The sequence below is a fragment of the Oryzias latipes genome, chromosome 21, assembly GCF_002234675.1.
Source record: "Oryzias latipes chromosome 21, ASM223467v1".
Taxonomy (NCBI): Eukaryota; Metazoa; Chordata; class Actinopteri; order Beloniformes; family Adrianichthyidae; genus Oryzias; species Oryzias latipes.
The window spans coordinates 6,619,608-6,632,829 of NC_019879.2; the positions used below are offsets into that span (position 1 = coordinate 6,619,608).

General features: G+C 40.9%; 1 protein-coding gene across 1 annotated transcript in view; it reads right to left on the reverse strand.

The window, feature by feature from the left end:
* Positions 1–1,251: 1,251 nt before the first annotated feature.
* znf385b (zinc finger protein 385B) overlaps positions 1,252–13,222 on the reverse strand; it is a 64,930-nt gene continuing 52,959 nt past the window's right edge. The window contains exons 5-11 of the mRNA XM_011489282.3: positions 12,439–12,563; positions 12,224–12,334; positions 5,652–5,808; positions 5,204–5,563; positions 3,973–4,166; positions 3,255–3,350; positions 1,252–2,879 (exon numbers count right to left, since the gene is read on the reverse strand). Of these exons, the coding sequence (XP_011487584.1) occupies positions 2,610–2,879; positions 3,255–3,350; positions 3,973–4,166; positions 5,204–5,563; positions 5,652–5,808; positions 12,224–12,334; positions 12,439–12,563 (1,313 nt within the window). The 3' untranslated portion in view covers positions 1,252–2,609. The remainder of the gene's footprint in view (positions 2,880–3,254; positions 3,351–3,972; positions 4,167–5,203; positions 5,564–5,651; positions 5,809–12,223; positions 12,335–12,438; positions 12,564–13,222) is intronic.

Here is a 13,222-nt window from a genome sequence, read left to right on the forward strand (position 1 = left end):
CCGCCCCTGCGCCAACAGAAAATGACTTTGAAAAATTACAGAAAAAGTCATCTAGCAAACTCAAATCCAAGTTTAGTTTTAAACTGAAATCACTTCTTTACTGACTTCTTTAAGTCATTAACAAATTCTTTAAATTTCTGATCTAAGATGCATTTTCTTGATTACCGTATTTTCCGGACTATAAGTCGCACTTTTTTTCATAGTTTGGCAAGGGGTGCGACTTATACTCCGCAGCGACTTATATTAGAAATAAATTGAAATAAATACATTGTTAACCCTCCTGTTATGTTCATTTGTGAGGAACAGAGATGATGTTCCTGGGTCAATTTGATGTATGAGGTATGTTAAGTGTTAAGAGTATGTTAAGTGACTCAGAGAATCAGCAAACTTTTTTTTACAGTAAGATCTTGAAGGCTAACAACATAATATTCTATTTTCCAATGATTTCATAGATTCAGAAATGCAATAAAAGTGAAAACTGTTTCTACAAATACAGGATGAAAACAGAGTATTAGTTGGCCAATGATGCTTCATGAAAGGAGTAAATAAATATGAGAAAGAATTACTGTGAAATTATTAGATAAACAGTCTGCTATGATTGTGTCATACAAGGTTGTGAAAGTTAAAATGCGACTTATAGTCCAGTGCGACTTATCTGTGTTTTTTTCTAATTTATAATGCATTTTTGTGCTGGTGCGACTTATACTCCGGTGCGAGTTATAGTCCGGAAAATACGGGTAGTTGAATTGATGTTTTTTATGGTAACTAATCTTTTGGCCACACATGCAGTTCTGTTCGTAGTTTGGAGCCAAAGTGATGATTTTCACCACGATGGAATTTACCTGCATTGCAGACTTTGAATCCTAAAAAAAGCAAGAAGATGTGGAGAGTGGAACGTTTTCCTGTGGTTTTCCTTTTTTTGGGTCTTCTTTTGCACAATCTTTTAAGGTTTTTTCACACAATTAGAAATGTATTAGTTCGCGTGAGATCAGACTGATACTGAGGAGACAAAAAATATGTTTTTCATGAGCTCCAATGCCTTTTTGCTTGTTGTTTTTTGCATGCTAACCACCTTAAGTGTGAGTGTCCAACACAACCATCTGTTGTTGCAACTTTTAAAACTTTAAGGTTTACTTGTCAATAATTTTCAGTAATCTCTATTCTGAAACTCAAACTTCAAGAGGAAGGAAGATTTGGAGAAAAACAACCAACAAAACATTTTTTTTTACAGTAAAACCAGCAGACGGGACATCTTCAGATAAAAGTTCTTTAGTTCCACAGCAGATGAAACCAGCAGGTCGTCACCCAACAATCAATCATTATTGCTTTAAGTTTTAGTCCGCAAGGACGCTGCAAAGTAGCCTGGTTTTTATTATTTGTTTGTTTCTTTATATCTGCAGGGCAGCAGCTGTTTTAGAAAAGCTGCAGTTTGTTCCAAGTTGGCGATGCTGCAGCTGCCACAGGCGACGAGGAGGTGATGCGCTGGTATGTTTTAGAGTCTCATCACACTTTAATGCACCTTGGGCTTTTAAAGCTGGTGTTGTTGTTTGGCTCTTCTACCAACATTCATGAAAAATTGAACAATTACATGCGAATGATGTGTACATAAACAGAATAAAAATGACTTTTCTCTTCTTTTTTTCAAAGGTAATTAGCATGATGAAATGATTAGCTATATTTCTGTCCTTTTTCATCTGTAGTTTATAGATTTTGGGTTAAATTTGCTAAACTGTTTTAAAAAAACAACTTTCTCAATTGTTCTCATTGTGCTAGAAATGACTTAAAAATAAAATGTGCGTGATCTCTTTTCTGTCCTTAAAAACCCATTAAAACCGCTTTACTCTTAAATGTTTTTTTGTTTTTTTTGCTTTATGAAATATATTAGAAACAAAAGTGCAGGACTCGCAAAGACAGCTGCACTGAGTGTGTTCAGGATATTTTCTTTTGACATCTTGTCTGTGCTGGTTTGCTTTTTTAGCAAAGAGGAAGAACAGCTTTCAGACTCTTCTTTTTTGCCTCCAAAACCCGACCTGAGCAAAAATCCAGGTTCCGATTCTTCTATCGGTCCTTACAAAACAGATAAATCTGTGTGCAGAGTGCCTTCATTAAGTTAATCCGTGAATCAGGATAAAAGATGATTAAGATTAAGTTAAATGTATGAACAGAAAAATATGCAGCTTATTTAAGTTGCTTGTTATTGGGTTTTTTTTTGTGTACACAAGTCTCTTGGCAAATGTCCTCCAGGGGGCGCCGCTGAAATGGGTGATTCGAGTTCAGCTCAGTATCTTAAAACAAAGAAATGAGCTGCAGTTTTTCCTCTTGTAGAGATGTCCTACTGAAGATGACGAAGACAATTTCCATCGCTTATAAAGAAGTTTTTATGTTTGCATAAAGAGTTTCTTGTTTTTCCAGAGTGAGCCTCTCGGATAAGCCGGGTTTATTTACAGCTCCACTTGCATGCTTGATGTGGACTTGATGAGTCAGCAGTTAATCTGAGTTTGCCTGATTCACAGATGAGGAGGAAGACGAGGATGGCTTGTGTGAGGTCAAAGTCTGGCGAGAAGGTCAAAAGTTTAATATCCCCCCGCCCCCCCCCCTTCTCACTATCATCAGTAGGGGGCGAACAGAATGGATCCCTGGCTCGCTCTTATTGGACCGGGAGCCGGACGAAGGAAGGAGGCCGTGAAGAGCGGAGCTGATGCTGGAGGGCGAGGATGGAGGGAAATGCCAGGAGTGAGGGGGGAGGAGGTGGGTGAGAGGAGAGAAGGAGAGGAAAGAGCAGAGGAAGGGAGAGAGATGGCAGGTGACAGAGGTGAGGGGGGAGAAGCGAAAGGAGTGGAAAGGAAGGAGGGACTGAGGGAGGCTTTCCCAAGCTCCTTCTGCAGAAACGAGAAAAAGGAGAAAAATAATTAACGCCAGGGAGAAAATGTTGAGGTTAAAAAAACAAAATCATGAAGTGAGATGAATAAAAGTGAAATAAGAGCAGACAAAACATGAAGAAGAAAAGTGTGAGTAGAGGAGGAAACAATAGCACCAAGACAAGTAAGGAAACAGTCAAATATAGTGTAAAAAAAAAGAGGAGGAGGAAATGTGGTTGTGTCAGAAATGGAAATATTCAAAAGAAGAGGGTAAGGCCAAATCAAAATGGAGAAGACACATGTTGGAAGGAAAAAAGAAACAGGAGGATCAGGAGAAATATGACTGGTCTGAATCCTCATACATCTGCTAAATAAACGTGTTGGGTTTCCACTCACATTTATGGACGTTCGCTGCTGTTTGTTATAGGGGCTGTATTTGGGTTTGCTGGGTTTCCCTGCCACTCTGTCTTTGTGCCTCCTACTGGAAATGTGCTGCAACGACAACACCACACTCAGTGTCAAGCCCAGACTGTGGACACATCAAATCAAATCAAATCATATCAAATCAAATCAAATCAAACGTATTTATAAAATAGCGCTTCTCATGCATTTTACGCAGCTCGAAGCGCTTTAATATTAAAAATAGAAAACACACACTATTACAGTAAAATCAACAGACCGAGGAAATTATGCAAGATTCACGAGAACACAGCAAAGAAAAAAAAAGAACACCCAATATGTCAAACTTCAATAACTGGCACAAAAAAAAAAAAAAGGTTCAGTTTATTCCTTTGTTTATTTTTTTATTGCCAGTCTAAGACATAAAAATGCATCAGAAAGCTGGAGAAACTGAATCTTCAGAGAGTAAAATGACCTTAATTCAAGAAAAATTGTCCTATTTTCTGCCTTGCAAGAAAATTAATCTTCTCAAAGTGTTTCAATAGCAATGCAATCTTAGAGAAATATGTCTTAGTGACTAGAGCTTTTTTCTTAAAAATAAGAATTCTAGGAAAGAGTACTTTTTTTTGCTTATTATAAAGAATGGGGGTAAGAATTTCTGACTTGTTTCTAGGGAGCCGGTTCTTGCAGTGTTGTGAGGACTTGCATATCTCACCTGCTTCAGTTGGATCTCGGAGTTGACGTGGACATCGCAGATCTGGCAGTGGAAGGTTTTATTCTGCAAGCCGGACCCTTTCGGTCCAGAGCTGCTGCTGCTTCCGCTGCTCTTCAGCTTTGCTCCTGGTCTTGGGTAAGCTTTGATGGGCCCAGAACCGTTGCGAGCCTCCAACATGGTTTTGTGCTTCGAACCTAAAATACCACAGAAGACAAAAATACGCACAATCACCAACTTTTTACAAAGAGATTTTTTTTTACATTGACTTCCCTTTCTTCCATTTAGCTGATGTTATTATCAACCAGCGAAAGCATTAGATTCATCTTTACACTGCAAACTATTTGATCCTTGCAAGTATTTAAAACACTGTTTTCAGTTTCAGTTTCTTTATTCCAAACACAAATGAAAAATAAACACAGTAGTTAAAAATAGACAGATAAAGCAATACAGTGGGCTTGAAAAGGTTGAAGAGAAACCTGTCTGATCCCACCCCTGTTTCACACCTGATGATGTGCGTATTTCTCTTAACAGATTTGTAGAAAACATTCACATAACATTCTGCATCCCAACTGTGTAAAAGTGACATTTTTTGTTTAATTATTAATTTCTGGCCTTATAAAGTTTCTACTAGTGACTTCTTGTAGGTTTTTTTGAATACATTTAAACTTTTGCTTTGTTTTAAACCTTCATCCAATCCGTTCCATAAATCCACACCATAATTTGATGGAAAAAAAAATTGTAGTGCAAATGCACTGCTTTTTGAAATTCAGTTGTGCTCTTAAATCGTAACTCCCATCTCTGTCTCTGAACATTTGCTGAATGTTTATTGGTAGTAAGTTGTTTCTGGTTTTATACATGATGAGTGCCGACATCAGTTTCACTAGATCCCCTAGTTTCAATAAACCAGACTTTAAAAATAGTGCGTTTGTACTGTATGTGTCCCATCATCCAAGATCTTTCAGTGGGGATTACATTGTTTTAAAGCTCTCTACACCTTTACAACCTCTTCTCAAAATCAACACAGTTAATACCTTTTGCTGTTAAACACTAAACACCACTCAGAAAGAAAAACCATAAATAAAATGACACACAAATGTATTTTTGTGCACAGATTTGGAACAGTGGATTAGCTTGGTTTGCTCGGTCTTGGTGGTTGGAGTAGTTACCAGAGAGCTCCAGCAGAGGGCGACACACAGCTATCAAAAGCATGTCTAAAGCCTCTTCTTCTCACCTGCGTTGTGAGCCTCCAGCTGAGACAAAGAGTTGACCGCCACTTTACAAAGAGAGCAGTAAAGCAACTTCTTGGCTTTCTCCTCCTCTGACTCCACGGAAAGAGAAGCTTCCTGAGAGGAGGACGTCAGGGGAGGGGCGGAGCAAGACGATGGGGTGACAGGAGCAGGAGAAGTAGACGAAGAGGAAGATGATAAAGAAGAAGAAAGGCCAGGAGCTGGCAAAGCAGAAGGGGGACTGGAGGAAGGAGGCTCACTGCCTGCCCTGCTAGACGAGGGGGAGGAAGAGGAGAGGGGTGAGGAGGGGAGGAGGAGGAAGGGTTTCAGGGGAGTGGGAGAATCAGTGGGGCTGCATAGCAGTTCTGGAAGAGAAATGGAGAAATAAAATGACTTCAGGTTAAAAAAAAACAAAACAACAAAAGCTGCTGTGGCAAACTAATGGAAACCCACCTGTGTGCTGGTTGCCGGTTAGGACAGGGGGGGTGGGAGTCCCACAGCTGTTCCCATTGTTCTCAGTAGAGACGGTCATCTTAGCCTTGGCCTTGTTCTCCTGAGACTTCAGCTTTTTGGCGTGACGACTGCCTCTGTAATGAGCCTCGGCTTGAGACTGAACACAGAAAGAACAAAGTTGTGTTTCTGTGTTGGATTCCTCCCGGTGTGTAACATTTGTGAATGGTTAACTGTCAAAGTTATACTTCAAGATTTATATTCTCTTACTTCGCATGTCATCCAAAGGCTATAAAAGAAACTGGATGCTGTTTCCAAGACAAACTCCCATCGATTCAGAGGCTCGCTTCCTCAATAATCCTCAGTAGTCTCTGTCATTTACAATGACGTATAAATGACACCAATCTCCCCATTTGTAAAGCTTTCATTCAAAATTGAACACAAATGTAATCATAAACACTTTAGTTTGAAAACGGTTGGTTTAAAACAAATATAAATAAAGTTATGAAACATAGTTATGATCCGAAGCCAAAGTTACGTACAGATCTACCGTGAGACTGTTTTGACGTCTCACAAATTCGTGCGTAAGTGCTGCGTTTAAATACCAGTGGAACGCTCGGTCATTATTATTTTCACAGTCTCACGGTAGATCCGTGCGTAACTTTGGCTTCGTGTGTGCGTAACAAGGGATTCGTGCGTGTTTTTTAAAAATGTGTGTGTGTAAGTAGTTTCAAGCTGTTGTAATCTTAATTTCTGCACACGTAAATTGCATTTTGTATTTTTTTCATTTTATATTTTTTTAACTTATACACAAAACGTATTATGTGAGTAACAAATCACGCACAAATCCAAATTTATCCACAAATCCTAATTTACGCACGCACAAAGCAAGAATATGCATACACAAATCCTAATTTACGCACAAATCAAGAATTACGCACGCACAAATCCGACTGAGTCTAATTTCTCTGATCTCAGATTGGTACCCCTGCTTTCAAAGTGCCTCGTTTCTGAGCAGCAAAATGCTAGCTTTGACATTTTCAATCAGCTCCATCTTTTCTGCAGCCACGTATTAGAATTCACTGTTTGAAATGCTGGATATTGATACCATCTTTTCCAAAGATCAGTGCGATGTGGCCGTCGTTACTCACATTCTTTCAAACTACTGTTATTATTTATTTATTTTTTTAAGTTTGTCTTTTTGAGGTACAAAGCCCTCTATGTTCATTATGTCTGCAACTGAGTGAATGGATGCAGCTTCTGGCGGACATGAGAAACAGCCCACAGCGACCACTGAATGCGTTTGACTCCATCTGTCTTCAGGGATTCAAAGACAGGATTACTTAACAGCTGTAAGCTTAAAGAGTGTTAGGTGTCCCAAATGTGTTCTCCGCATTTGTGTTCTCTCTCTGATCCAGTTTGAAGGCTTACTGTCCCGCATTAATCAGAGAGGGTAAAAATGAAAACAAGAATAAAATCCAGGGACCTGTTTTATGATGAAAACAAGAAAAATATCATAAAGTTGAGGAAGCCTGAGCAGGCTGGCTCCCCATCCCGCTGCCGGTCTCTGTCTGGCCGCCAGCTCGCCTTCAGAGAATCCGTATAGTGATCAGGATCTCTCCAGCTCCATGGGCCCTGCGACAGACTGTCTAGGGTGTACCCGCCTTCGGCCAACAGTAGCCAGGACAAGTACTGAGATCGCGTTGCTGCCAGACCTTTACGCAAGACCCCAGATTATGTCTGTACCATTGAATTAACATTGAAACCGGCCGCCTCTGCCGCGGTGTGAAAGCACCTTAACCGTAACCCCTAATCCTAAACTTAGCCCTTCCTCTGGGTACGTGCAGCCAAGAAAAAAAGTTCAGCACTGGCCGCACGTATTTGGAAAATTGCGTGGGAATAGTCACTTTCTTTCTGGCACTTCATTGTATTTGCTGTGCAAGTGAATCCAACAATCTGCATGTGCTAGCATCAAATCAGTTCTGAGCCACAGCCAGTGCTGCTTGCTGGTGCAGTGTAGCCTAAATTATTGATTAATTATAATGTAATTCAAAGCCTTTTTGTGGTTCTTCTCAAAGATCTTTTTCATGTGTAATTTTATTAAACAGCATGGTCTAGTACACACATGCATTTATCCACACATTGTTCAAAAAGTGCCGATATAGAAACAAAAGTATGTCACTTTTCACCATTTCGTTACCGCTAAAGTGACAGAAACTAAACTTTTGAGAATAGAGACTGTCAGTCGGTGTCAAGCTCTTCACTCATGCAAGATACATCTTACAGAAAGAGGGGATCTAGGGCGGGGCTACCCAGCTCAGCACCAATGGTCATATAAAGGAGATTTTGGCAACATGGCAACTATGGAGTCCCACAGGGCTCAGTCTTGGGACCGATCCTGTTTACGCTTTATATGCTACCCCTAGGAAACATAATCAGGAAACACAGCATTCATTTTCATTGTTATGCCGACGATACGCAGTTGTATTTATCCATGAAGCCTGACCAGAATGACCAGATAGAGAAACTGAATGCCTGCATCAGAGACATCAAGACCTGGATGACAATTAATTACCTCCTCTTGAACCCAGAAAAAACTGAGGTCATTATACTAGGTCCTAAAAACCTCAGAGATGCTCTGTCTGCTCAGATAGTCTCCCTGGATGGCATAAGTATAGCCCCCAATTCCACAGTTAGAAACCTTGGGGTTTTATTTGACCAGGATTTATCATTTAAGGCTCACATATCTCAGGCGTTTAGAACTGCCTTTTTTTCACCTGCGGAATATTGCTAAGATCAGAAATATACTTTCTAAGAGTGATGCTGAAAAACTCATCCATGCATTTGTTACGTCGAGGCTGGATTACTGTAACTCCTTGTTAGCAGCGTGTCCTAAGAGTTCCTTAAGAAGTCTCCAGCTTGTTCAGAACGCAGCAGCTAGATCAGGGGTCGGGAACCTATGGCTCGCGAGCCATATATGGCTCTTTTGATGGTCACATGTGGCTCGCAGACAAATCTTTAATTATACTTTTTTTTTCATTAGACCAGTCCTTCTCGGGCGCGATGCGATGCCAGAGGCGCGCAGTAGTAGCGTTGCTTGGAGAAAAAACTATCAGTTTACTATTATCTATTATTTCACAGAGTTTGTACCACCCGGAAACCTGTGAATTGCCGTGCCTAAAACGGCGCGCTCCCGTCTCTGAGAAAGAGCGCGCAGTTGCGGGGACGGGATGTGTGAGGGAGAAGGGGGGGGGGGGGGGGGGGCAGCAGGTGAATCGCGCAGGGATGGCAAAAACGTAAACGCCGCTGCCTGTCACTCACTGCAGCGTGTGAGTGTGTGTTTAACTCCACGTCTGCATGTGAGCAGTCTTTCTCACATCTACAAAACATTCAGACCTACGATCACGTTTAAAGTCTCAACGCCTGCATGAAGCAGAAACTCACCACGTATCAACCGGACAAGACCATCAGCAAAACTACCACGAATCATTTATTAGCAACAGCATAACGATGACTTATTGTACTTTAAAAGTGTTAAAATTACATCAAATGCACACATTCATTTGTATTTTTAGTTTTAAACATATTGTCGCGGACTGAGTTTAACTTTGCTGTTGGGCCTCGTTAAAAGTTCTGGAGTTCATGGAACGCATCGATCAAGCAGTGATCTGATTGGCCCTTTGTTCTGTCGCTCAGCCTGTTGTTAGGGAGTTTGGACCAATGGGGTTCAGCTATGGGCCGAATAAGGGAAATGGGAGGACTGGAGCGGGAGCAGGGGAATAAAAAGTTGAGAGAAGCGCTCTCGTCTCGTCTCGGCGGGCGAGAATAAGGAGTTGCTGAATTAATTGTACGGCGTTTGTTAGGGGTCTGCAGTAACCAGAACAAAGAACCTTAAAAGAAGTTAAGTCTCCGTGCCTCAGTGTGGGTAAGGGACGCTACATTATTGTATGGCTCTTTCAAAATTACATTTAAAAATATGTGGCGTTTATGGCTCTCTTGGTCAAAAAGGTTCCCGACCCCTGAGCTAGATTGTTAGCAGGAACTACCAGAAGAGATCACATCACTCCTGTGTTAGTTTCGCTCCATTGGCTCCTAGTTGATTCTAGAATCAAGTTCAAGATCCTCCTGTTAACCTATAAGGCCTTACATGGAATGGCCCCGTCCTATATTAAGGACCTCATAGTCCCTTATCATCCAATGAGAACACTTCGCTCGCAAAATGCAGGACTGCTTGTGGTTCCTAGAATTAGTAAAAGTACGGTTGGAGGTAGAGCGTTTAGCCACCAAGCCCCTGTTTTATGGAATAAACTCCCAGCTCATGTAAGAGAGGCCGACTCAGTTTCTACATTCAAAGTTAGACTGAAAACATTCCTCTTTGGACAGGCTTATTGTCAGACTAGTTAGTATTCAGAGATTATTTAACTTAATGTTAATGTGTTTAAATTAAACTTAATAACCTTTAAAAGGCTGCTAGAAGTTGAAGCTGGGGTAACTATGGTACACTGGGGTTCTGTCCTCTTTTCTTTTCTACTTCTACCCTTCCTCTCTTCTCTATTCTTGATCATAATTTATCATTTAGTTCTCCATGCCTCTGTTTGGTACAGTGCGATTCATGTATTGTCCCTCTTTTCCTCTCCCCTCCTGGGGAGTGGGAGTGCTTCCAGACTCCAGTTGGCTCATCCGTGCTCCAGTTCCTGACCGTTTACCTCGCCTTTGCTCCTGCTCCTACACCTGGCTGTGGATCCTGCCTCTGGCTCATCTCTGGCTCGTCTCTGCTCTGTACCTGACCGAGTACCTCGTCTCTGCTCCTGCTCCTGTCTGCTCCTGTGGTTCCTGTCTCCGGCTCGACTCGCGCCCTTGACTGTCCCCACAACCACGGCTGGATGAAGCTCGTCTGCTGGACTTTTATATATATATATGTAGTTGTAGATTTAGATAAGTTAATTCTTCTCTAAGATTTCTGGTAAATCGCCTGTCCGTCCTGGGGGAGGATCCCTCCTTCATGTGGGCACCCCTGAGGTTTCTTCGTTTTTTCCGGAATCCGGTTTTTTTGGGAGTTTTTCCTTACCGCGAAGGGGGGTCTAAGGGCAGGGATGCCAGTATAGCTTAGTCAGTTTGTTAGTTCATTTTAGTATTTTCCTATTGAACTCTTTGTATTCGTGATCCTTTTAAGTTCATGTTTTACTTCGAAGCCCATCGAGACGACTGTTGTTGTGATTTTGGGCTATACAAATAAAATTGAATTGAATTGAATTGAAACAGAGGCTTCTAAAATAATTAATAAACATTAAATATGGCTTTTTAAGACATTTAGGTGGTGGGATTTTGGTTAAAAACTTCCTAATCTCAATTAAAACACCACTGGAAACATTTTTATAATCGTTTGAAAAGAAATTAGGACTAAATGAAATGAAAATGCTTATTTGCTTATTTCATCCTTTCAGAGGAGCTTTTTCATGCAAGCTCAAAAGAACAGAGTTAATCATATTTATATGAATGTGGGATCACAAAGAAGCTGTCGCATTTTGATTGTAGGCTTTTTGGAACTAGCAACTTGCACCAGTGTTTGGCAGATCTCTTTCTTCTTCATTGACTATGATCACCACAACCCGATACAAAAAGAAAATAGACCTGAAGGAAAAACCCGAGCATCTGCTATTGTGTCAAACACTTTCACTATAGTACGTGTGAAACACCAGCTGTCAGGCCACCTGAGTCCACAGTTGGAATGTACATTGCACATTAGATGGGATTAACCCTTAACCTCTAAGGAATAGGAACACTGTTCCTACCAAAGTATCAGATGTTGACAAGTTCCAGATAAGAAACTACATTTCATTGAAATGAAAAACAAAAACGTCTTTAGACTTTTAAAATGCTTCTTGATTTAGAGGAGATGCTGCATATTTTATTGCAGAATCCGATCTAGTCAGGTGTAGACACCAACACTTAATTCTGCATGGATTTGTTACAAAAATAAAAAGAGGTGACTGAACTCTTCATAAAACATAACCGCCTCTCAAACATCCCCTTTCGACCATCGCTTCAAAACGCCATCTCTCCATTCGTGCATCAATGAATGCACCACAGCCAGCACATCGGGCAGCAAACTCTGTAAGGCATTTTCACACACAGCAGAGCAACATTCCAGAATGATCTGTGCACAAGTGCAATGTAATACTGTCCTCCTGTGACAGTGTAGAATATTCATGACTCGAGCTTTACTCAGCTTATTATGCCGAAGCGATGCTCCTTCTCCCTCTTTCTCCTTAGCTGTGACTCCTTTTTTTTTGGCGTTCACACATGAATAATTTGAATGACTCATGGATTAGCCACGTTGGATGGAGTCTAATCGTGTCAGCTTATTGTTTGTCAGTTGGTCATGAATGAACTGAACGCCATTCATGCAGGGGGAAACCTGATTACACACACCCAAGTCTCACAGAGTGGTTTGTGCTCCTCCGCAGTCTTTAACTGAAAGCTGAGCATTTATCTGTACTTTGACGGTTTCTCCTGACACGCCAGGTTTCTCCATCACAAAAACACACATGTAGATGAACTGCATACACACTTACATCTGAATTGAATCTCAGTTGGCAGACGTTGCAGGAGATGATTTGCTTCCTTTTGGGCACCATGGTCACCCCAAAGGTGTGGTTTATGACAGCTTTTTGCACCGGGTCCATCTGGACAAGACAAGAACGGTTTTAGAGGCGGGTCGCTGTGCAGCGATTCTTTCATCAGTTTGTTCGATGCGGTGGAAACAGCAATGGCACACACGCTCATGTACCGTGTTGAAGTTTGGGAAGAGTCCAACTGGAGATGTCGTTTCAACTGAAAACGGCAGGAACGGCTTCATCATCACTGAGGGACCAGTGGCTCCCATGAGCCCTGGTGTCGATCCACCGCCATTACCTGCAGGGAACAGAGACAGACAGATTGTTAAAAAAAACTCTGTCTGGATCGGAGGCAACAAAAACGTAAAGAAATGTTTTCTGCTTTTAGTCTTTAATTAGTTTTTTTTAAATAACATTGATGATGACTTTTCAAGAAATCCAAATGAGGCAATCAGAAAATCTATCAATTCTGCAAATAAAGGCAGAATATGGCCAAAAAAATAACATTTCAGATTTTTCATACCAAATTTTGTATCGAAAATTACAAATGATAGACTTTATTTAACAAAAACAATTTTGTTTTAACGCCTCCTTTGGAATTTGGCTCGTAAAAAAAGTGCAACTACGTACGAGCTTTACAAATGTTTGTAGAACAATCCAGCAAATGCTTGTGCGCTTTTCAGAGGGAAACATTTCTTGCACTTGTCAAATCATTTATCATTTTTTCTTTCCTATCTTTTTCTCGGCTTTGCAGAAGGAGCTCATCTTCGTCGGATGCCTTTTTTTTTGCGTGTGCGCCTTGCGTGAATTAGCATGGCTAACTTAACTCCGGACAGCGGAAGCTTTAAAAAGCAGAGCGCTGGGAAAATAAAATCTCGATTTTCCCAAAAATAACCCCTCTAATACCACAAATTCAAATTAATCCATAAAAAAGATTTATTGTCCAGCCCTACTTCA